We start from the raw sequence: 26,784 nt of genomic DNA, 5'->3' as shown, positions 1-26,784 counted from the left end.
AAAGGCCAGGTCTAAACAACAAAAAGAGAAGGGCAACTTAGAAACCCCTTGAGAGCTTGGGTGGGGTGTGAGTAGACAACAACAAACATATTAAAAATGAGGGGATCATTCACCAAACACTATTGTTGATCTTGATTTTTTAACAATTATTTTTACGACTGAATGAAACATTTCTACAGAGCCAAATTGTACTTGTACTGTTTGTTATAAGCTTTTAATTGAGAATACAAAATGAGGAAAAAGAACAAAATAATAATAATAATTAACGAGAGGCGTACATGTGAGAGATTATTTGTGCCATAAGGAATTTGACAACATATTGCATTACAGGGACAATTTTCAACATATATATGATAGTGGGATTCCATCCATCCATCCATCCATCCATACATACATACATACATAGTTCAAGGCATGCGATCTTAAGGATCAGCAGTCATTATTGCAATGACCCTCTTCAGCAGGAATGTGTAAGGTGTGAAATGCATCACGCAGGCATGACATAACTGGACAAGGGTAATGAGGACTATGCAATATACAGATGGGGTATAATTGACGCACGTGATGGGCCGAAGAGTCTGTATCATGGGACTAGAAGACCTCGGTCCTGAGTCTTTACCTCATCTCGGGAGCTGCTTGGTGTCCTGGTTTTCGATGGGGGGAGGGGTGCGGCCCCTGTGAATCACCGGTTAACTCTGTGATTGCTTCTGTGTGTGTGTGGGGGGGGGGGGGTAACCGGAAAACGCTCAGTTGCTGATCGTAAGTTGTGAGAAGGGGGCTGTGAGCAGTAAAACTAGTAGAAAGCAAGATATAACATTTTTAGCTAGGACCCGCAGAAGTGTGTGCATGTGCCCTGGACGTCCATGTCAGCCTCTACCTTGGCTGGACAGGCCCCCTGTGAACTTCAGGCTCCCTGGCAGATTAATTCATCCTCCATCTTGTAGAGTCTCCCTGAGTACGCAAGGCCTCCTGCCCCTTCAATCACTCGTCCAGTCTCCTGGCTTCTGTCACTCAGACCGCCAAGCGCAAACAGTGACACAACTTGAGGACACAAGCGCTTAAGTGGCTCGCTCAATGAAGCGCTTAACTGACGCGCCTCTGCGGTAATCAAAGAGTGCGGCAGATACTAAAACAATCAAGATTTATGGTTAACTCGGCTGCAAATACACCGTGTGCAACGGTTAAAGGTGATTGTGTGGAGAAATATTAATTGAGCTTAGCTATTTAAGGGCCACCTGAACTTTGGGACCAGTTCGGCAAGAAGAGATCGCATGCGGCGCGTCAACATGGGCTTCCTCGGGCTGCTGTGGATGTACCGCAGGCTCCTCATCATCGTCCTCACGCCCTGCCTCCTGCTCCCGCTGCCCTTCATCATTGCAACCAAGGTAGGTGTTCCGTTTGAGGGTTCAGTGTGGTTGACGGAAGTGAGCGGAAGAGGCGCGAGGCGAGCGCTGGACGTGAGGCTGGGTCGCGAGCTCCTTGTGTGGTGTTGTGTGCGTCGAGCTCACCTGTGAGTTTATTCTAGTTGACACTTACGCTCTCTCCGCACAGCACTTTGGCTCGCCGCCCTCTGGATATTTACAGGCCGCCAAGTCGTTATTTTGAGCGTTGTGCAATAGAATGCTGCATGGTTAGCGCGGATTTGTTTGTGCCAACTTCCCTATCTTTCCTTCATCCTCCCTGGGGGATCCCTTTACCTTTTAAAAGCGTATTTGGCCCCTTCTTCAGGAAGCTGTCACATGAGTTAGCTCAGCTGGTTGAGACCCGCAGCACAGACTTGGCCGTAACCTACAGGTCACGTTTCAAAATGAGTGGCATTGTCTTTCATCCTACAGATGTCAATATAATGAGGAATGTAGAGTCGGGCAGGAGGAGCACCTGTTATTTAAGCACTAAAAGACCACATTTTAATTAATGGATTCTTTTTTAGGTTTTTAGGTTCTCTTTCCTTTGCTGGAACTTCAGAAAGAGATATTTATTGCAGTATTCTAGAGAGGTCGAGTGAAACATTAATGGAATAAAACAGAGCATCGACGAGAGCAGACGTGTAAACTCAAAGTGCGCCTTCAACGTGCCATTTATGTGCGTAGTGTCCCAGTTGCAACGATATATGTGTCGTCAACAGTGGTGCCCCCTACTTAGACCCACCAGGTGCGTCTATATGTATCTTTTCAATAACAGTGCACAGTGCTCGACCAACACTCGTGTGTATGTCATCACTAATAGTTCACGCGGTCCTGTAACCTACCAAGAACCCCTGCATATATGTGCCATCAATAATGGCGCATAGAGTGCTGTAACCTACCAGGAGCACCTTATAAAGGTGTGTTAAATATATATGCACACTGGACTGCCACCAATCAAGAACATCTACGTGTGGCCGACACTAATGGTGCGCACTGTACTGTCGCCTACCAGAAGCACCCCTGTATATGTCATTGACACTGTAGTGTCACCTACAGGGTAAACCTATGCATGTGCCATTGGCTATGGTGAACACTGTAGTACCACCTACCGGGAATACCTAGGCATATGTGAATAATGGTGCGCACGGTACTGTCGCTCATCAAAATTACCACTGTATGCGTGATCAATAATAGTGCACACTGCAGTGCCGCCTGCAGGGAAAGCCTATGCATGTGCCATTAGTTATGGTGAACACTAGTATCACCTGCCAGGAAAACCCATATACATTTCATCAGTAATTGTGCGCACTACACTGTCACCGTCAAAAGTTCCAATGCAAGTGTCATCAATAATAGTACACACCAAACTGTTGCCTACAAGGAACATTTTGACATATGTCATGCGGTATGGTGCGCACTGTACCGTCCCCTATTAAAGCGCCAATGTGAGCGTCATCAGTAATGGTGCGCACTGTGCTGTGTAAACCATCAAGGCACCAATGTAAGCGTCATCAGTAATGGTGCGCACTGTGCTGTAAACCATCTAAGCACCAATGTAAGCGTCATCAGTAATAGTGCGCACTGTACTGTAAACCATCAAGGCACCAATGTAAGCGTCATCAGTAATGGTGCGCACTGTGCTGTAAACCATCTAAGCACCAATGTAAGCGTCATCAGTAATAGTGCGCACTGTACTGTAAACCATCAAGGCACCAATGTAAGCGTCATCAGTAATGGTGCGCACTGCACTGTCACCCATCAAAAGCACCAATGTAAGTGTCATCAATAATAGTACACACTGAACTGTTGCCTACAAGGAACATTTTGACATATGTCATGCGGTATGGTGCGCACTGTACCGTCCCCTATTAAAGCGCCAATGTGAGCGTCATCAGTAATGGTGCGCACTGTGCTGTGTAAACCATCAAGGCACCAATGTAAGCGTCATCAGTAATGGTGCGCACTGTGCTGTAAACCATCTAAGCACCAATGTAAGCGTCATCAGTAATAGTGCGCACTGTACTGTAAACCATCAAGGCACCAATGTAAGCGTCATCAGTAATGGTGCGCACTGCACTGTCACCCATCAAAAGCACCAATGTAAGTGTCATCAATAATAGTACACACTGAACTGTTGCCTACAAGGAACATTTTTACATATGTCATGCGGTATGGTGCGCACTGTACTGTCCCCCATTAACGCGCCAATGTAAGCGTGATCAGTAATGATGCGCACTGTACTGTAAACCATAAAAGCACCAATGTAAGTGTCACCAGTAATGGTGCGCACTGTACTGTAAACCATCAAAGCACCAATGTAAGCGTCATCAGTAATGGTGCGCACTGTATTGTCACCCATCAAGGCACCAATGTAAGCGTCATCAGTAATGGTGCGCACTGTGCTGTGAACCATCTAAGCACCAATGTTAGCGTCATCAGTAATGGTGCGCACTGTATTGTCACCCATCAAGGCACCAATGTAAGCGTCATCAGTAATGGTGCGCACTGTGCTGTGAACCATCTAAGCACCAATGTTAGCGCCATCAGTAATGGTGCTCACTGTACTGTAAACCATCAAAGCACCAATGTAAGCGTCATCAGTAATGGTGCGCACTGTACTGTAAACCATCAAAGCACCAATGTAAGCGTCATCAGTAATGGTGCGCACTGTACTGTAAACCATCAAAGCTCCAATGTAAGCGTCATCAGTAATGGTGCGCACTGTATTGTCACCCATCAAGGCACCAATGTAAGCGTCATCAGTAATGATGCGCACTGTGCTGTGAACCATCTAAGCACCAATGTTAGCGTCATCAGTAATGGTGCGCACTGTATTGTCACCCATCAAGGCACCAATGTAAGCATCATCAGTAATGGTGCGCACTGTGCTGTGAACCATCTAAGCACCAATGTTAGCGCCATCAGTAATGGTGCTCACTGTACTGTAAACCATCAAAGCACCAATGTAAGCGTCATCAGTAATGGTGCGCACTGTACTGTAAACCATCAAAGCACCAATGTAAGCGTCATCAGTAATGGTGCGCACTGTACTGTCACCCATCAACAGGTCCAATGTAAGCGTCATCAGTAATGGTGCGCACTGTACTGTCACCCATCAACAGGTCCAATGTAAGCGTCATCAGTAATGGTGCACACTGTGCTGTGAACGATCTAAGCACCAATGTTAGCGTCATCAGTAATGGTGCGCACTGTGCTGTGAACCATCGAAGCACCAATGTAAGCATCATCAGTAATTGTGCGCACTGTACTGTAAACCATCAAAGCACCAATGTAAGCGTCATCAGTAATGGTGCGCACTGTACTGTCACCCATCAACAGGTCCAATGTAAGCGTCATCAGTAATGGTGCACACTGTGCTGTGAACGATCTAAGCACCAATGTTAGCGTCATCAGTAATTTCTGTAAGTCTAGATTTTTCATTATTAACCCCAAAGGGGTGATATATTTTAGACCAAATATAGATCATGAAGTCTGACAACAACATTCTGGTACCACACTCCAACAGGCAATCACAAAATGCTTCTGTTGACCCTGCCTTCTTTTCTAAAATGGATGAATTATTTCAATCCAAATGAACGATCAAAAAAACTGTGAGCATATTGAGGCAAACAACTCTCAGCAGCATGAAATTGTTACCTTTAAAAAGGGTATATTTTTAGCGAGGGTGGACGAAATTGCATATTTTCAAGGATACTTGTTGGCCCCCATAACATTTAAGGGGCCTATTTACAAGCCCCTTGTGCCTCTGGTGCGTCACTTTTTATCACAGTAAAAGTGATGCACCGGCGGCGCTTGTAAATAAGCCCCTAAGATTATTAGACAATTTTACTTAGGCATTCATCTGCTTGAGATATGACCTCAATGAATAGTGCATCCAATTGTTAAAGACGCGGTGGATGTTCCTAGTGCAGCATATGTGACCAGGACATACGTCCAGAGTCACAATTTCAGCAATATATTTTCTGCTACTACCAAGTCTCCCTCAAGTAAAATTACATCAATAGCACAGTCGTAAGAAATGAATACATTAAATTAGGTGAAATAAGCAAAACCCCAAAATTAGGATTTCTGCAAGATTACATTCACCAAATAAAAAATTCACAGAGCCCTCATTTTATGTTTGTGGGAGTCATGGGGCAAAACAAATGTAGCTATCCCAGTGGTGGTGAGCATAAAGGCATCTGTATGGATCTGGATATGGTACATCTGTAGCCACAAAGCAGAAGTGTCTTAGCTGAGGTCTGGGGTAAGCTTAAAAATGAAAGAACCAATCTTCATCAAGACTCTTGAATATGATGTCAGAAAATTGTGTGCAGATCTGAGGAAGAAGGCTAATGAGTAATCTGAATGTAGTAAATGTGTTTTTAGTAATTTGTTGTAGAAAACTACCCTTACTCCAGCACAAATTCTTAAAAGATACTGAAGGGGGGAAATATTATGCAGCTCCCCAATGCAGATTCTGTATGTAGGTTTTCTGAAAAGAAATGGCACTGTCAGTTGGGGCTCTTGAGAATGCCAGCTCATGTTCTTGTGTACGCCAGCTCATGTTTTTGTGCATGCCAGCTCGTGTTTTTGTGTACACCAGCTCATGTTCTTGTGTACGCCAGCTCGTGTTTTTGTGTACACCAGCTTGTTTTCTTGTGTACAACAGCTTGGGTTTGTCCTCCAGGTTTTGGGGATCTTTAATTTGATTTAATTTGGCTGCTTGAATTTGGGTTTGTGCAGAAGAAATTGCCTATTGTGAGGAATAAATCAGGCTTTATTGCATAGGGACAGCGTTACAAATTACTGGGTACACATAAGACAATAATAAAAAAACAAATTAAAAACATTTCGTCAAAGTTAGCACCTTGCTGTAAATAGCCAGAATAGCATGACCAGAAAAATTAGCTAATATGAAATATAGGAATGCCTACCAGGAACTTTATCAATCCATTATATAATTTGATCCAGGATGTCTTGAGCATGGTATTAGTCACTTTTTTTTAGCATGAAGACTCAATGAATTTGCCAAAGTACACATTTTAATTTAAAGTGATGACCACATGTTTAATTCTTTTTTATAAGCTGATATTGAAATTCCGATATATTTCGGATTTTGTTTCATGCAGGATCTTTAGCAGAGTTAGGATCTGTTGACATTTGTATTATTATTATTCATATTTGTGAAGCGCATGGCTACCCCAGGGGACTTCCCAGCACTAAAACATAAACAGAAGAGACCAAGAGGTAGTAATTGCCAAGCCGAAGCATGGAAGGCTGTGAATTCCATAATTCTGGACCAACGTAAGCAAAGGGGTGACCGCCTTGCCTCAGCTTATGAATACAACAACAGCATAGTTCAAATTGCTAGATCAGAGAGGCTTTACCCATGTAGCACTGTGCCTTTCACAGGATGCACTTACCAATTGGGAGCCAGGGTAGGTCTGGAAGAAGGTTAGAAACTGAACAGTGTTGAAGCCAGGCCGTGGTAATCAGAACAACTTGTAAGCTCCTACTTAAGGTTTTTGTCGCACCCAAATAAAGAATGTCACCAAAGTGAAGTTTTGAAATAATCAGGGCATGCACTACCGTCCTTTGGCCTGAAGCAGGAAGATGTCAAATTATTTTTCCTCAAACATCTAAGGATGCTGAAACAAGAAGCAGCCACCTTGTTGATTTGCTATTCATGTTAAGCTTGTAATCAAGCCAGAAGCCTAGGTCCTTAACCACCTGACTAGGGTTAGGACCAGGCCCCAATTTGATAGGACAGAAATGAGAGCCCCAGAACTGCAGCTGGTTGCTGAGCAATAAAACCTCAGACTTGTTTCCATTTAACTTTAAAGATTTGTTACTCATCCACATCGCCACACTGACAAGGCAGAAGATTACGGTCAGATGAACTGTGACCATCAGTAAGGGATAGAGATACAATGATATGTGCATGATCAGCATAAGAAAAGAGTGTAATGCCAAACCCTTCAACTATGTCTGCCAGGGGCCACACATAGATGTTATACAAGGAGGGGCTAAGGGCAGGGCCTTGGGGCACCCCATAAGGTAGCATGTAGGTGGCAGATTTATGTGGTTTACACAGACTTGAAAGAAACAGTCTTGCGGGAAAGAGAACAACCAGGCCTTGAATGGCCAGATCCTCAAATATTTGAAGGAGTACGCGGAGAGAGATGGTATCAAAAGCAGCACTCAGATCCAATAGGATGAGAGCTGCAGGGCCTCCTCTGTCAAGCTGTGATCTAAGGTATTCAGTAACATCTAACAGTGTTGTTTCTGTAGTATGTTGAGCCCTAAATCCAGATTGTGAAGAGTGTAAAAGCCGATTGGTTTCCAAATAGGCCGACAACTATTACTTAACATGCTTTTCAACGATTTTAGCAAACAGTGCCAACAACAAAATTGGCAGATAATCCAGTTTGTGGTCCCCAAGTTGAATTTCTTAATAAATTATACCAGCATCGCGCTAGGCAGCAAAATTTAGCGCCAGTGCAGGGAGAAATGCAGAGAAGTTTATTTGTTTTTTTAGAGTATTATATAGCGTAAACTAGACCCCGAGACATCGGGTGTCAGGGCGCTTTACATGAGCACCAGTTTCGTTACAGAAGGACACATTCAATTTTTGTTAGGCACTGGGAGATTCAGTGATTTGCCCAGAATCACAGGATGTTGAGCGTCGTTGCTGAGACTCAAACCTGGTTCCCTAGCTTCAAGGTTGACCGCTCTAGCCGTAAGGCTACATCCTCTCCCCGTATTGTTGTAAATACAGCTCATCTCTGTGTTGCTAAAGAGATCGAGCGTGATGTTAGCAATCTAACCCCCACTCCGCCACTAACTTGTAAATATGCCCCAAAGTATTACTAAGTAACCAGAAATATAAGACAAAGCATACTTTTCTTGCAATGGATTGCTAGTAATGGGCATATTGGGTAGATGCAAAAAAGAGAATTAGGACTGCACAAAGTGCCTCCAACTGTACTGAACGATAGAATTTATGAAAAGAGGGATGCAATACAAAGTGGAAAATAAACACTAAATTAGGATAACAAAATTCCTTCAACAAATATAGCAGCAACAACATGAACACATGATGCATTAGGAAGCATAGGTTTTCTGCTTGTGTGGGTGCCCAACGCTGCGTGTGAGGTTGGGGTTCACTGTAATTGCCGCCAAAGATGGATTGGGAATGCAGGAGGATGTGGTGGAGACTGTCTTCTGGATTTGTTAATTTTTGTTTTGAAGTGTATACTGACTATTAGGCTGTAAAAAATAGCCAGGTAGGGAACAGCGGGCGCGGAGAAGGTGTAGAAGGTTGGAGTGTTCTTGAGGTCCTGCCTTGAGCAGTGTGTTTACATTAGTTGTGATACTCACAACACAGAGATGTGTTATGTTAGGTATAAGGTTGTAGTCTGGTGGTGGGATTTCAAAGTAGGGCTGGGTCGCTGCATTCGATGAAGACAGCAAAGATCCATGCTCCAAAGTTATGTACAAGCTAGAGTTTGACTGTATAGCTTAGCTTATTTATTTGAATGATTATGTTATAAAGCGCCAGGCATATCAGTTTGTATTTTGTTCAGGACCATTTTGTGACAGAGATTTTGAATTGGGGTTGGAAGGAGCCCAAAATCCAGGGAGGAGCAACATACATCATTTTTGTTTTTTTGTTTGAGAAAGCTGAAGTTGAAGATTGTTTAATTAGCAGTTTTCTAGATGTGGGATTAGTTCTTATGTGACATATACAATAACTCCATGTTCAATGGAGTTGTCTGGCAAATTGTTGCCTCTGTTGAAAAATGGTGTTTGTTGCTTACTCCCTTCTCTATTGACTAGCCGCCTTCCTAGCTTGAACTTCTCTTCTTCGGACAGTGTGCACAGGTACAGGGCAAGTGGTGGTCTTATGTTCTGAAACTGCTTACCACCCCCCATTGGAGAGTAGCAAGATGGAGTCACTTTTGGTCTTCTGTGCCTAGCCAACAACAAGTTCAATGAGTGCACATCATTTTGAAAGTTTGGCGTATTTTCTTATATTTTGGTGTTATTGTATTCTTAAATATATTTCCAACAAAAAACTAAATTTGTGATACTCTGTGTCCGCAGATCCTTACACCCTCTGTACAATGCCTTTTGAGTTTGAGACTGGGCGATCCTGCATTTATAATTTTGTAAATTTTCATTGATCGCTTTGTTGATCTAACTGCTCATGAATTCTTCATAATATGTATACACTTACTCTTTCTAGTGGCTTCTAGAGCGCAAGCCAGACCCTAAAGAACAGAGAGCAAAGTGTACAATTTTGGAACCCCATAGAATATAACCACGGAGGCGTACATATATGCATTCTGAGATATCACAAATGGTGTTGAGCGTTTACTGCATTACCAGACATTGTATGATTTCAAGAGCGACGATAACCCTAGCTGGCAGAGGACTGAAGGCGACATGTCTCAAGGTCAGACAGCAGTAATTAGTTAATGGTCAGCTCCCGCAGGGGACTGAGTTCTGCTGCACAAGTGTAACTGGGCTTCTGTAGTCAAACAGCAAATTTCCATCAGCTGTCATGGTGGAATCTATATGGTGCAGTCATGAGGCGAGGTGTAAATGAATCAGAGCCCTGCCATCTTGATGTAAATGGCGCCCGCAACCAAGACGAATGCTACGCATCGCTGGGCACGCGGTATAATGTTGGGACGCTGCAGTTTGTGTTCTCTTGGGAATAATGTGCAAGGAGTGGGGAAGGTAGGGTCTCGGCTTGAAAAGTCAAAGCAGTATGCATGAAGTCTAACATGGTGTTGCATTGTAGGTATTCAACAGGATGTTTTTGCCTGTGTTGATGGGCTTCCGTGGTTATAGTTATCGCTCTGGTTCTCACAATGCAGAGTTGTCCTTCTATGATATCATATTTGGAGCCCACAAGAGAGTCTTTGGGTTTAGTAGATTCCCATCACTTACTGGAGACTTGACCTTGACCAGTTCATAGTGGGATATGAGCTTGTTAGCTCAGTATAGCTTGGGTCGCAATCACACTGTGTCACTGGAACTTGCTATACCTGGCTGATTAACCCTAACTAGGGCCAAACCAGTTCTGGGTTTCTTGTGTTCCGGTTCAGGGAAGAACTGGCTCTGAAGTTCGGGCTGGACTGTTCCCATTGGAGCAGGTTCAAGACTGATTTGCATATGGCTGGGTCCAAACTGAGGTGGTGTGGTGAGCAGTGGCAATACAAAGGCCTCCGCAGCCCCCGCAGTGCGGGGAGGCCCGAGTTCCTGGGGGCCCCCTCAGAGCAGTCCCCTGTCTGGAGTGCTCTTGAGTGAGTCTGGAGGGGTGCCCTTAATGCACTAAGCAGAGGGGCCCCTTCAACTTTTGTTACGCCACTGGTAGTGAGCATAGTAACAATGGGCTTGGATGCATTAGCAGTGGCTGAGATCCACGCAAGCATTCCATCCATCACTTTTTGTATACTTTGGCATTTCTAGTGAGAGAGCAGAAAGGCGGCGCCATGTAATTTTCACTCTGGACTTGCAGGAGTATATGGCTTGGAGCAGACATCTACAGTTATTGGGCAGGAAGGGAATACAACTGCTTTGCGGACAATCTCTTGCTATCCTGCTGAGGCTACTCGCAAGTTTCTCTAGCTTTGCAAGTACTTTTCCTTCACAAAGTTCTTGCGTTTCCCAAGTCCATGCAGGAATGGTTCATCCAGTACCGGTTTTGGTTTGCATTCTTGGATCTGTAGTGCTCTTTATCCTAATACGAAAACAGGACTGCAGGCGCTAGAATGCAAATAATAAACTCAGAGTGTACGAGCTAATCATACACTGACATGGGAAACGTAGGAGCTCTGCCTTGAAAAGTCAAACAGCAGTCTCAAACGAAGGAGACAAGAAGCCATTAAACCACATCCTCCTTGAAGATGACAACACTCTAGCAGAACTGAAAATTCTCATGAAGGGCCTTAAATTTAGTGGGAAGGGCCGATAAAAATATGGGTCTGCCCTTCTGGCCCCATCAAATTTATTTTCCCTGGGTTGGACATTTTCAGGCCTCCCCCTGAGCGGTGTCTCATTGTTAATGCCGACTACCAGGTCTCCAGAAATTGTTTTATCTGGACTTCAAGACTTTGTGAACTGGCCAATTGACACTGTAACCATTCATCTTGAAGACTGAGTGGAGCCAGGCCGGTTCGCAAGGCTCAGTAGAGAAATAAATTCTCGACCAGAATCTCTGTTTGATCCAATGGTCACAGCTTCCATTAAAAGACTATGACTGGCCCTTGAAATTACTTAGTATAATTAATACCGTCATATAGTACCTGGGTTCCATACATACCACCACTTGAAGTAAGCCTTGAGTGCTCACCCTCACTACCATTGGAGAGGCAAGTACATAAAGGGAATAACTTAGCTATCCAGTTGGACTGCTTAGTACCAGAAGCCTGGGTACACATTGGTAAGTGACAGTATCACCACTGTTACTGCCCAGTATCCAGTGACTCACCTAAGGTAGGTCTAGAGAATAGACATCAAAGTCCATGAAAACCAGTCCTCATAATTTCAACAACTTGGTGTTCTCTCTGATCCAATGGGCTCAGTCCAGGTTCGGACTGCCAATAGGGCTATCTGGCAGTGCTGGAAGGGCAGGTCTGAGAGGGCAGTGTGTGGGCTGGTGTTTTGACTGCTTGTGGGACGGTTTTATGTTCTGGTGGGCCAGTGTTAGTTGTTGAGTTCCCTTAAGTTACCAGAATTTTTTCCTGCAGCAAACACAAATGCATGCAGCCTTCCATACCTTGCAAAAGACCTATGCAGCGGGTTTTTACTAGTTCAAACCGTTTCTGAAATTCAAATGTGAGCCACTTTTTTAGCTATCAGATTCACTCACGAGAGCCACTTTTATTGTGGTACCTTGGCCTATTTTCTGGGCAGGTCCTGCCCTGTGTACTCAGATCTTGATTCACAAAGGCAAACGTAAACATTTGTGTAAATGTATTATTATTTTTACATTCACGAACTACGAGTTTAGGACTGCGGAGACTCCGCAGTCGGGGATGAGAACTCCACGCATAGAAGGATAGAACAGGCCTATCTTTTTACATGCAGAGCTCTCTGTCTGACTGTGGATTCTCCTACATCAGAAACATACTATTAACTCGTAGTTTGTAAATATCAAAATAAATAAATAGTAAACTACCTTTGGGCATCTGGCCCTGAGTCTTCAACCATCAAACTGTGCAAGATTTAAGAACACAAAACAAATTTCATTAGATTTCCATGGCATATGATGGTCAGGAGCCCACCACATACATTCTAAAGACAGAGCAGATAAAGAGGACCAATTTTTATACAACAACCTCGCCTGCCAACGAGCAGGCCGAACAACTAGAACTTGACACGGGCTACCACATAGTTCACTAGCGCAAGGTGTCTAAGTGTAAATGTGCTGACGACACAACTTGGCCATCGTAGTAGTCAGGTAGGTGTAAGGGCGAATTCTTTGGAGGATCTGTTTGCAGCGGGGGGTGGGGTTAGATCTATGTCCAATATGTTGCCCAACGGGACCAGAGTTTCCTGTGTTTCTATGGGCAGCCTCTAGCCTGAAAAACGCAATCTGTGCTCCCATGCATCTGAAACCGTGCAAGATTTGCACAAAGCAACACATTGCTCCATTTCTGGGAAGCAAACTCCTGCAGAGCCTTTACAATAATGTGATCTTTCTGTGTATTTTTGTACTTGATTCGATCGTACATGTTTTTGTTAGCCCACACCCTATCTAGCACGCAGTTGTTCACATTCACTGCTCTAGTTTCGAATCGTGACTGCAGTTAGATTTTAAACTTTGAATCTGTGACGTTATTCCATTTATTTCCTGCTTGCTGTTCCCTATGGCATTGCGACAATGCAGATCTATTATGGCAGCAGGCGTGCGTTTGCTGTACCTAAGATGTACCTTGCACCTATACGGAAGTTTGGCCGAGTAAATGGACTCCACACCCTTGTCTATTCACAATGACGCCGCCTGCGCAAGGTCGTCTGCAGCAATAATCGATCATGACACCTTAAGCACATTCTTGTCATAAATTCCCCTCTCACATCCTGGATTATTCCTCAAGAGAACGGGAAACCAATCAAGAGAAATCTTGTTTGCAGACCAAAGAGCAATGTAGCTTATCTGTTGCGAGCAGTTACGGAACAATGCGAGTCAAGACGCTGATAACAACTCATCCTGGGAGCGCAACCAGTAGGCGAAAAAGAGATTGGTCGCAGGCGCAGACAAGCTTAGTTTGTATCCTGCAGAAGCTTGACTTTGATTAGCATGATAGGCTCTGTATGTAAAGCAAGCAGCAAACCTGGTGTAGTCAACAGATGATCTTGTGTGTAAGAGGGTCACGCCCCTCCTTTAGTAAACACTCTAACACGATCTCATAAAAGGCGTCCTCCTCTTTATTTAGAATTAAGGGCCCGGTTTACAAAAGCAAGCCTCAAACCCTGCAATTGGCAACATCACGCTTACGGTGTACAGTCACGTGACAGAAAGATACAACGACAAACTTCTTCTCGATCTTTTGTTTCTTTTGATAATTTTCTTTTTTCTTGCATGATGTTCCTTTACATTCCAATGGAAATTTTTACAACCTTAGCCGACATTTATTTCATCGCGTTCGATAGGGAATTATCCTGTGACTTCTTCAGGGTTGAAACTTGAATTCTCGAGGTCCTCTGGTTCGGTTGCACTTCTGATCCGAGAGTCATTCACAGCGTATCCTCATAGCCAGGATTAATCGCTGTGTTCATTGCCTCATCACACTATTTGCCTCCACACAAAACATTATTTGTTACCTTCAATTGTTGATTCCTCTTTTCAGTTTTATTTCTGACCCGAGAGTCAAGCTGAAATGCTCCTTTTTTTTTCTTTTTCTTTTTCCTCATTCGCCTCCGACCCCAGCTAACTTAAAATGAAAAGCTCCTTATAACCATATGTTATAATTGTTAGCATAGTACTTAGCTTCTCTTTGTGCACACTGAGTGGTGTGCTTCTTCACCGCGCCCAATCCGGCAGCAGTAGTGCTCCCACATTCCGCTTGTACGCAGAGTGTGACTAAAATTACTCGCAAGCATTACCAATATATTAAAAATAAAATAAATGCACTTACCTGGGCTGCGTCCTCCGTGTCTTGCAGTCCGTCGCGCTGACAGGCACCAGTGGAAGAGGAAACCTCCCTAACCAATCCAGGAGCTGCTCTCATGCTGCATGAGAGCAGCACCTGGATTAGATGGAGCAGGCTGGCCTGTGCTTGGTCTCTACCCACCTGGCTAGGACAGCTGGGTGGAGAGCTGCAAAGTGCGCATGTCAGTTTGACTGGCTGAAGACAGTCGGCCAAACTGACTTGCGCACTTTTGCAGTGTCTGGCCAGCCATATCCCCAGTCTTCCGTGTAGCAGAGGGCACGCCCCTCCTTTATCCAGGTTCCTGGGCAGGCTGTCATATGCAGCGCACTTTGTGAATAATATAATGGCAATTAAATAATTTTGTTGCCATTTTATTGGTCACGTTGTTATAGATCCGCTCCCACGCCCTCAAGAAGAAACCTCCGCTGCTGGATATCAGTGGTAAAGTACACAGAGTACGAAGGCCAACAAAAATTATTTCAGCAAAATAGTGGAAGGTAAAAGGCAAAACTTTGGGGTTGACCCTGCAGAGAGGGACTGGTCCAATGCTTGCTTATTGGTAGAGCTGGATAAACTGTTTTTGCATCGCCCAAGGGCTGATCTGCTATAGGCAGTGATGAATTTGTAAAAAAACATAAGTTCAAAGCCCAAGATCATTCCCTGGAGATCGGTGCCTACTACCACCTCAGGCACCACATACTTTAAAAAAAGGCATCATTTACTTCCACCGCTGGCATTGTCACCACATCTACTCGTGGCGTCATGAACCTCCCCGCTCCTGCAGCTTGAGCGGGGTAAGGTAGGATGCTACTGGACCCACAGAGCACTTTGCGCCTGACCGAAGAGAGCTAGTCACTGACAGAAAGCTCTACCTCGGTTTGCTCATGGCAGTGAGTGAGGTTTATTGGGGCTGTAGTCTCTTGTTGGAGACTTGCCTGTGTAGAACTACAACCCCCAGAGGGCCTCGAAGTACGGGCTCGTCTCCCAGGAGAAACTGTAAGACAAATTCCATGGAAGCCAACACAGTCTCAGCTTGCATCTCCGAAGTCTTGCTTTGTTTAAATAGCATAGGTGCTGAAAAGTAGGACGATTCTGTAGCACTCCCAAAACAATCATGCTTGAGTTCTGATGGGGAACGAGTAATGAACAAGCTGGACATGTTAGTTTTATCTTGTCATTTTTGCTGTACATTTAAAGATAGAGTGTTCCATTTTATTATTGCATGATATTCGTGCCTTCTTTGTCACTGTTTCATGGTAAGCAGATGCTCTGAAGGATTCCCTGGAGCAGGCTGTGTGTACTGTGCAGTATCCATTAAACCTTCTTTTCTATAACTTCAGTTTCCTGACTACTTTACTACATAGAGGTCAAATGTCAGACTAGTACTGACTGGTACTGACAAATTGATGTTTATTCTTTAAAATTGCTGCTTGGCCTTTACTTTTCTTTGACTGCAGAGAGGATTTCGAAAAGTGAAGCACTTGGCAGTCTTGCTGGTGTAAAGGAAAGGCTGTAGGGTGTCATTTGTTTTAAAACACACAACAACATGTAAATACCTATAAATAAACTGTACAAATGTTTAAAATGTATTAGCAGTCATGAATGCACAAAATAGTCTGATTTTTCTTTAACTCCAAGTGTGATGGAAACAATTATTTTAATAGGATAAGTAGAAATTAATTACTTGGGTGCCGATTACGATCCGGTAAAAACCGGGTACGAACCGTCTGTCGGAGAGTTTTCTCCGTCCGACTCGTACCCGGTCGGAAAACTTTACAAACATGGAATTACGATTCGCACGAAACACCATTTCCATACGAATCGTAAAAAACACCGACCGACGAAAATATACGTACAAATGTGATCCGGGAATGCTGCGACGTGACGTCGGGACGCTTTCAGGCAGCGTTTCACGACCCAGGAAGTACGATTCGAACTGACAGCAGTCCGGACGGCGATATTTTCACGGCACCCAAAAAGTGCCGGAAAAGCGAAGTACGGCGCGAAACCACCAGAGTAGGTGGCCCGGTACATGCCGTACCCCCCCGCCCCCGTATGTACGCGCCGACCCCCCCCAGCCCCTGTATGTACGCGCCGACCCCCCCCAGCCCCCGTACGTACGCGCCGACCCCCCCTAGCCCTCGTATGTACACGCCGACCCCGTGTATGTACACACCCGTGTACGTTCGAGTCGTACCCCCACCCGTGTATGTACACCCGTGTACGTGTCGTACCCCCCGTGTATGTACACCCGTGTACGTTCGAGTCGTACCCCCACCCGTGTATGTACACGGGTGGGGGTACGACTCGAACGTACACGGGTGTACATACACGGGGGTACGACACGTACATGGGTGTACATACACTGGGGGGGGTACGACTCAAACGTACACGGGTGTATACATACACGGGGGGTCGGCGCGTACATACGGGGGCTGGGGGGGTACGGCGCGTACGTACGGGGGCTGGGGGGGTCGGCGCATACATACGGGGGCTGGGGGGGTCGGCACGTACGTACGGGGGCTGGGGGGGTACGGCGCGTACGTACAGGGGCGGGGGGGTACGGCGCGTATGCGGGCACATGTCTCCATGGTTGCTATGGGAGTTCGGTGCGGACGGTGTTTTTTCCATACGGTTGTAACATCGGACGCACGGGATGGATCGTGATTCCGCGGTCGGACTTCACTTTTCACATTTGTACGGTAAATCGTCCGAGGACGTGTCGGACACTTTTTCCGACCCGAGGACGTGTGGGGAATAATTCCCAATGCGGTTCGTATGGACTTTTTACCATGCGAATCGTGATTGGCAGTTTGTACGGCACTTGTACGATTCGTACGGTAAAAAGACCGGATACGAGTCGTACGGGGAATTTTTTTGCCGGATCGTAATTGGCACCCAAGTGTTGCGCAAATGAAGGTGTCCCTTCCTGCACATAAACAATCATTATAAAAAATGACGTTTTGCAACTTCTGTGTGTGCTGCATTACGCAGCATACATAGAAGTTCAAAACACCATTTCAGATTGTTTATGTCACATAAACAATCATTCCCCTCAATGCAGGCACCCTTGGACTATGGTGCAAGGGTGCCTGAGGTGGCGCTAGGCAGCTAAATTAGTGCCAGTGCGGGGGGGGAAATGCAAGGCTGCAAAGTATTCTTGTAAATACGGTGCAGCCCCGTGTTTTAGAAGTGGCGGAGTGTGGCGTTAAGCCTAGGAGGCTAACACCACGCTCCTCCACTTCCATGTAAATATGCCCCAAGGTCTTTGTGTGACACTTGGATTTTTCACAATGTGCATGAGTTTAGTGATATAACATTGATGGCAGCCCTCCCAGTCAGAAAGAGTCCCACAACCACTGCTTGAAAGAAGTTGTGTTTAACAGGAGAACGAGTGCGGCCTCGATGACTTTTTCTACCTTCTCTCCTTTAAAAATGTGCATCAGCTGGAGTGTTTTGTCCATGTAGGAAAATTGACCTACATACTTCAAACCTGTTTCCTTTAGGCTCAAAATATATTTCTACTCTTTCTAAGCACTAAAAGTATACTTAAGTAATTAATAAGTTATAAATGAGAACGGGGAATAAGGCTGAAAACTTTTTTTACTAGCAGGCAGAAACTATGTCAATCCACTTACAATAAAAGAAATGCATGTAGGTCACTGTCGAAAGTTTTCGATGTTCAATTGTACCTGTCAAGACTAATTTGTCATATTTAACATTTATATTACTCTTCCCCGTTATGGAGGAAAATTTACAATTATTCTGTATAACTTATTTCTATTTAATCAACTGCGTTACTTAGTGTGATGGAGAGAAAGAGACAAATGGGAAGAGGCGTTACAGTTGAGAAAAGGGAAGAAAAAAATGGGATTGAAAGATGGATGGGAGATGAGGAGAGAGGCAAATGTGTGATTGGACGCGAGAGACTGGGAAGATGAGAGAAGAAGGGGTAGTTGTAAATAGGAAGGGGCAGGAAGGAGATAGGTGAAATGAAAGGGAGGGTAAGACAAAAGGAGGAGGGAAGGGGGTAAATGGTAGAGGGAAGGGGGAGATAAAGGGACACATGGGAAGGGGGAGGAGAAATGAAAAGGGGGGGCATTAGAGAAAGGGCTACCTAGAAGAAGGAAGTGGGAGTGAAAAGAGAAAAGGTAGAAAATATGAAAGAATATGCCTTTTAGGGAGAAATGGTCTTGTTCTCAGCCATTCTGGATGTGTGTCCAAGTGGGGGGTATTTTTTTTGGCTACTGCCCTGCATCTACTACTGACTTGGTTTGCTGCCTGATGTGAATCCTGACCTAAACTGCAAGGAGCAATGCGAATGAACCTTCTTTCCACAAGCAGGTATTTAGGTGGGTTTCCAAGAGAAATTTTAGAAAAAATTAGTCAACTAGTGCATTTAACAGATGCATTTTTGCTTAAGTGTGCTAGAAAGCCATAGGCTGTAATAGTGCACTTTCAAGAGGCACTCATAAAATATGAATCATTTCACTCTCCGGTGTGGAGAGAGAGCAAGGTAAAGGCTGAGGTGTTTGTTACTGTTCCCATTGTGGTCATTATGAGAGTTATTATTGTATTTCGGAAGCGCATGTGATTCCCTATAGGGGAGTTGATGATGCTATCATTGTTGCAGTAGGACCAGTGGTTCCAGGACCAAAAGGCGCAAGGGATCTACTGACGCAGCTGCTTTGGTCATAGTTGCCAACTGAAGCCGCTTATGGTAGTCTTTTCGACTACCCCTCCACATAAAACTTGGTGAGGTGAAATGAGGCAAAGAAGAGTTTACGCTTAATAAATGAGTAAAATATTCCTGCAAGGAGAAAGCAGAGGAGAAACTGATAAAAGAGAGGCCAAGCCCCGCAGAGAAGCAAGTCCTAAGATAACAAACTGTTGTATCCAAATTGTGCAACAACATCATTCTAGCCACATAGCACATGAGATGTGATGCAAGAATCGACGAGTTTGAGAAAGTGACTTACCTCATCTACAGGAGAGATGCAACTTTAGATGCTGAGAATCTCATTCTTTCATAACAGCACCCTCTGCTATTCAGCACTTAAAAGTGCTCATAGAAGTGCCTGCCAGCGGACTCCTGCACATATTTACTAACATTGTACTTTGTGGGTGCACCACTTTTTTGGCACAGTCACAACGCAAAATGTATTTCTGGATTTGCAAGGCCACGCAAAGCCTGATTTCCTCAGCTATATGTGGCTATGCAAAAAGAATGTAATGCAAGGCAGCGTATACTTTGCTTTGGAGAGTCTTAACATGGGTGGAGCATGGGCTTTCCCAGGCATCCACCCATGTAGTTTGATGTAAACCTAGATTTATCAAAATCTTTAATCTGGGGTTTGCACCAAAATGATGCCCCTACCCGAGGCTGGTGTAATGAGGAGATGTATCTTTATTTCTCGATGTTACTTCCTGTTTGGATTTATGTTGCATTCTGCTGCATGCATAAAAAGAGGAATAATCCTCTAAGAATAGTTTTTGTGCAATAAAGTATTTCTTCCTGCAAAAAAACTATTTTGCCCACGGAAGAGGCACTCTTGCGTCGTGGCACGGGTGCCTGCGTTGGCGCTAGTCTGCCATAGGTGCACCAGTGCTAGGAGAGAGCAGAAATGAGTCATATCTTAGTAAATATGGTGCATCTCTTCATATCACACAATGCAGCTCAGCAAGATCCCTTGCTGTGTTGCGTGAAAGTTTAGTAAATCTGGACCTGGATTCCTAACTACAATGCATTCAGTCCACATCCATTCTGACTACCATGGACGTCATGAAGGAGTCACCAGGGGTAGCAACTGGGAACCCTGGCTTACCCCATGTGACCCCTGACCTAAAAGGTTGTTAGAGCAGAGCCAGGAACCTCCTGTGAGCCTTTTTAAACTTTGCCTGCATCAAACAGAAGTCTGGCTGGCAGAAACAATTCAGCAGTGAAATTCACACATCACTGAAATAAAATGTTGCCATCATTCATGAACAGGGGGTCCTGTTTTGATCAGTCTTTGCCATGTCTTGTAAAAGACAGTGTACTGAAACTGAACATAACAAGTGCAACATAATTTATGTTCTTTGCTCCTAGTTGAGAAGACTGGCAAAAAAGGGGTCTCAGGCGTTGTTAGAAAAAGGAAGAGTTAATAAATGGTCGGGGCGGCAGAGAGACTAGAAGAGAAGAAAAGTACACACCAGACAGGGTTATGAAAAATAACAGGGACAGGCAAAAAAGAGACAGAGAGGGAAAGGCAGGTGAGAGATGAGACAGGCGGAAATCTGAGAACTACGCAGCTAAGAGAGAAAAAAATACAGGGAGAGAAAGGTGTGGAAATGTGACAAAGAGACAGCAGAAAGGGTGAACATGTGGAAAAAGGCGTCTGAGATAAAGGGGTGATAAGGGAGCAGGAGGTAAGACAGAAAGTTCAAAGAGAGACTGGTAGAGTAGGAGACAAGAGTAAGATAGCTAATAACAAGCATTTGCAATGCAATCGGTCTCACCTTTGGGACCTTATATGTATTTAGCTATGCAGCACATTAGCCTGGGTGCTGAAACATCTAGTGTTGTTTAACATGGAGGGAAAGTAAGCACCAAACGTCATGGCACACCAGGTATGGGAGCACATGGAGAGAAATATTGCCTTTCAGCGGGAAATGGTATAGTCCAAAGCTCTGTTTTTAATATAAAATCAGGGCCTTCGGTGGTCATATCACTGAAAATACAAGATTTGAAAAAAATATTATTGTCTACGGGTGCTCGTGGAAGATAATATCTATGGACTGGAATCTATAGAATGCTAAAGTGATTCCGGTATTTTACTGGCCTCAGCTGGTCATATCAAGACAGTTAAATAGAGGCAGTTGCCAGAAAAATTAAAAAAAGAAAGTCCCTCAGCGGAAAGCAATTCTGGTCTTTTACTGACCTCTACTTGTCAGTTTCTATCAAGACAGTTAAATAGAGGCAGTTGAACAAGCAGAAAGCAATTTTGGTATTTTAATGCCCTCTACTGGTCGTTTACTATCAAGACAGTTAAATAGAGGCAGTTGAACAGAGAAAAAAGTCCCTAAGCAGAAGCAGACAAGCCCTAGGGGTGGTCTCCAGAGCCCACAAAGTACATACACATATAAATATATACTAAAGTATATACAAGAGATCTCAAATGCTCGACCTAAAAATAGACGAGTGTGAGAGAACACAAAGAGACAGAGAGGGAACAAGAGAGAAATGTGTGAAAGAGAGAGAGGGTAATGAGCTGAAGTTTGGGTAACTAGGGGAATGGAAATCATTTAGGAGTTGTCTAGGGTCGCAATTGTGACCATGGCTTGCCCTTTTCAACCTCTGGCACTGTCTTTGCGATCCCCTGGCCTCTGAAGTTGTGAGATCAACGCAAAGAACACAGCGCCGTTAGCTCTTATGGCCAATGGGGCTGCTCCTCATTGTTTGCTGCCCATTTTAGTATACCACCAATAAATAATCTTTTATTCACTCTTTACGTAATAAAAATGTAGCACCGAGAGCTGGAACAGGACATTCTCTGACACCTGAGGTAAGGTAAATGCCTGTGTCATTTGAGTGGGTGAGAGTGCGTTCATGTGACAAAGAGCATGTGTATGTGTGAGCCTGTGTGTATGCTAGAGTAAAAGAGAGTGAGCGGGTGCGAGTGAGGCTGAGTGTCATTAAGGGAGTTTTAGTGAGTCAGAGGGAGTGAATGAGAGTTAGTGAGTGAATTACTGGAAGTGGGAGTGAGTGAGAATGAATACAAATTTGTGTGAAGACTGTGAGAGACTGTGGGGCAGTGTTAATGGGAATGAGTGTGTGTGAGTGAGTGACAGTGAGTGAGCATGAATGCATTGCAGTAAGTGGGAATAAGTGAGAATAAATGAATGATAGTAAGACTGTGTGCAAGTGTGAGTGAGACAATATGAGTAAGACTGAATGTGACTACCAGTGAATGAAAAAGAGTGAGAATTAGTGATTCAGACATAGGATAAGTGAGATTGAGTGAGAAAGAATGAATGAGTGAATGTGAGTTAGAGAGATTGGGGTATTATGCTTGCAAGTTTGTAGTTCCGATTGCATAATGAAGGTAATTGTTGGTGGCACCCCTGGCAGAATGATTGTGCTAGCATAGTAGTGGCAATTCGTAGAATGTCATTATACTTGCACTAATAATTGGCATATGTGGCGAGCCATGGAAAAATGCTGTCGCTGGCACACTGGAGGAAATTCCTGGGATAGGAGGCACCCATTTCAATAGTGGTGCTGGCTAGTGGTGATACCTGACTTAAGGGAGGACAGTCATGCATACTGGAGGGAGGGCAATCATTACCAAATTCTGGCCCTAATATACAAGAGTTCATTTTTGACATGAGAATCACCTATGGTATACGGGTGACACTAATGGCTACATTTTGGCAGTGGCATATTGTATTCTGTTTTTTGGCCTAAGCGGTGCCCATGTCAAATGGGGGGAGTGGCGTCCATAACAAAATGCTGGCCCTGACATATAAAGGCTCCTACAGCACATTTTGAAAGAAATTGAGTCCACTCACGGAGAGTGTCAGCTTTCAATGGCCTTGGATACCATGACATGACTTGAATATTTAAGGAGCACCCCTCCAGATCATAAGCCTTTTTAGCAATTTGTGTCATTATCCTTCTTTAAAATGCACTATTTGGCTCTATCATTTAGAAAAAAAGCCCAGTGCTCCAGTTCAGGGCAAGTATTCTGCCCCATCACTTTTAAAGATCAAGAGCCGCTCCTGCAAGAACAGAAGATAAAAGGTGTCTTAATGAGCACTGTTTATTTTCCGTATCCTTCGTTGGGACCAGGACGTTACATTTAGGTTTTGTAAAATAAATAATTTCAGCAGTGCAATGCACACTCTTCTAATTAAATAAACATTTATTCAAAAAGCAAACACATTTTGCGCAAGTGTTTGCTTTGTTTCAGTATTTTTATTACATTAAAAATAATGAGTGTGACTAGAAACTTCACCTTTGTGCTTTGGTCAAGTGATAGTGCTTTGCAAATGATCAGGAATACAAACTTATTAACAATAAGGAATATCTTAGTTCACATTCCTATATGAGCTGTGTTATGGTGTATATCAATTAATAAATGTCAACTTAAATACTATTTTTTTTATTGTTTAAAAAAAAAAATCTCTTTTCATTCTCCCCCAATGATTTCTTAAAACATGTCTCATTGTACTCTACACCTGGAGGACTATTCAACCAAGGCTCTTTGTGGTATAAATAATTTAGTTCCCCGACACTGTTCAGTGTTTTGACAGACAAACAAATAATGGTCCAAATAATGCAAAGAGAAAGGATTAAGGACACCAAGTCTTGTTGATATTCAGGTAGCATATTTTTGAGCCATACAAACAGAGCCTGGACAGGCACATGTCACTGCCTGCAAAGCAGGATGCATTTAATTACAATGCTCAAGAAAACCCACATGAAGGAGGAAATACATCACCCATAAGGTATTGCAGTACTTTGGTCCAACAGCGTCACCCTTTGTCAAATTTACTGGAATTATGTAGTAGGAGAGGGCCAAATTATTCGGTGGGGTTGACTAAATTATGCAGCAAGAAAAGGCAAGTTATGTGGCATGATGCATCTCATTTTGCGACAGTATTTCTTCATTCTGTTATCGTTTATACACATGTTAACACTGTCTGGACACAGAATTCACTGTACCAGTTTAACACCCAAACACAGAACTAATCTACTGAAACGTGATCAGTCAACCTTTTCATAGAGCCTTCCACTGCGCAGCAAGACATATGTGTTGAAGGTAGCCATCCTAAGGATAGATGAAGTTCAAATGTAGTTTAATTAAGTTCAGGAGGTTACAAGAAACTTCCCAGCCACCACATCAGTCAGCTTACAACTGTCTCCCATAGTCATTCCATAACTCCATTCTAAATTTTCATAATACACATATAAACATTCTGCATTATTAAAATATTCTACATACTAATAATAAAGATACCACACATCTTCCTAATGTTTTTTAAACATTATTTTATGTACATAAATGCGAAAACAAAACTCCAAATATACAATAAAACAATTGACATCTTATGTATAGTCTTTCATGAATTTAGTGGGACCACAACTCATTTATTTCTCCTCTGTACAGCCTCATCATCAAAAGAATTATGGTGTACAACCACAATTCTATTTAAGTTCTGCATGAGGTTGTCATCCACTTTTGCAGAATTGTGGAATAATTTAACAAATTTAAACAGAAAGGAACATTTTGATGTCCCACATCTCTGAGGATGCTTTGCTCTTACCGTGTCACCCACATTTGCCTTAGTGAGACATTTTGAGTTCCCCTTGTCAAAATGTTGTTTTCTTCTCCAAACCTCTTCTTGCTGTACTTTCCTCCATTCATCATTTTCTAGTGACACCCCCATGGTCTTACACTTCATCCAAGATGGAAACATCAATTAATTAGGCCTCCTGCCTCTAAATAAGTCAAATGGCACTTTGTCTATGCTGAAATAGGTATTAGACAATAGATGTTCACTCTCTCAAGGTTTTTTCCAATCCTTGTTTTCAGTTTTGCAATCTTGAGATTCTCTCAATACTCTGTTGAATCACTCTACCAAGCCACTGGTTTCGGGATGGCAGAGAGAACCTTTCTTGAGCTTTATCCCTCTTTAGGACAACAATTCTTCAATTTCTCTAGAAACTTATTGTACCCTATTATCTGTGAGGATATAATCAGGACGTCCTTCTCTGCTAAGAATATCTTTGAGAAATCCAATCACAATACCTGTTTTTATGTTCTGTCTGATGCGTATCTCTGACCAGCATGAGAACATATCTATTAACACCATCACATAAGCTTGACCTGCTTTGCCAGTGACAGGTCCCAGAATATCTAAAGCTACCTCTTGCCATACTCTCTGCAGTGCTTCTCTCACTACCATAAGCCGTATCCTTGTTTTGTAAAACCTATCACTCGATCTGCACTTAATACAGTCTCTAACAACTCTCTCCACCTGAGTGTCAATCCCAGGCAACCAGAAATGTAATTTGATTCTTTCTTTAGTTTTTGAAATTCCTAGATGTCCTTGATAACTTGAGCTTTTCTCAGGCTTCACTGGAAGGAACTAAATTCATGTCTCTCCACAACATACCATTACACTCTGACAACTCATTTCTCACATTCCAGTACTTTTGTCCACCCTCTCTCACTCCTCCCTTTGAGTTCAAAACCTTACTGATCAATGTCACTTCTTGCAACACTATGTCCTTTCCCAATAGCATCTTTCACTCATCTTCACTGACGATGCCCTCCGTGACATCACAGCCTACCTGAATCTTAACCCAACACAGGCAGACCTCCTGCTATTTGCTAAGAACAACAATGAACAACAACAATGAAGAAACAACAGAGACCTGGCTCAATGACGTTAACCTTGATGACTTTGAACCTCAACTTTCACCGTATGCTAAGAGACTTGGATTAACTCTGGACCCCAACCTCACCCTCAAGGAGAACATTGCCAAAAACCAAAGATGTCCTAGTACCATCTCTTTCCTTAAGAAAGTGAAACAGTTTCTTCCAGAAAGTGACTTCAGGACTCCTGTTTAAGCCCCCGTTTTCTCAAATCTAGATGATAATAACATCCTGCTGCGAGACCTTCCTGACTCCACACTGCCACCCCAAGAGGGCATTCTACAAATCACAGCACATTTTATCCAGGGCCTAAAGAAATATGATCACATCATCCCCATCCTGATGTTATGTTATGTTATGTTATAGATTTTATAGAGCGCACAGATGCCCCAGCGAAGGGGCGTCCCAGCGCTAAAATGCAACGGACATAGGCAACACAAGTGACACACGGAGAAACCAATTATGCAGGAAAGAGATACGTTTTAATGGCTTTACAAAAAAGCGCAATGTTTTTGATACTTCTGATACTCACATGAAGGGAGTTCCAGAGATTCGGAGCAAGAACACGGAAGGAGCACCCTCCAACCCGTACTCTCTTTACCTGGGGAACATCCGCCAGGTGCTGGCCCTAAGAGTGCAGCTGGTGGGTGGGTATGTAGGGCGTAAGGAGATTAGGCAGAATATCGGGAATTGTAGTTTCAAAATTCTATGGGCGATACAGAGAGTTTTAAACTGGATACGTTTCTCCACCGGCAGCCAATGCAGTCTGCGGATTGAATCGGTAGT

General features: G+C 43.7%; 1 protein-coding gene across 1 annotated transcript in view; it reads left to right on the top strand.

Annotated features, from left to right (window-relative positions):
* Positions 1–1,235: 1,235 nt before the first annotated feature.
* Positions 1,236–26,784, top strand: part of SLC13A1 (solute carrier family 13 member 1) — a 206,801-nt gene continuing 181,252 nt past the window's right edge. The window contains exon 1 of the mRNA XM_085654191.1: positions 1,236–1,385. Coding sequence (XP_085510317.1) covers positions 1,272–1,385 — 114 coding nt within the window. The 5' untranslated portion in view covers positions 1,236–1,271. The remainder of the gene's footprint in view (positions 1,386–26,784) is intronic.

This window comes from Triturus cristatus, chromosome 4_1, assembly GCF_964204655.1.
Source record: "Triturus cristatus chromosome 4_1, aTriCri1.1, whole genome shotgun sequence".
NCBI lineage: Eukaryota > Metazoa > Chordata > Amphibia > Caudata > Salamandridae > Triturus > Triturus cristatus.
This window is presented reverse-complemented; position numbering and strand designations above follow the sequence as displayed.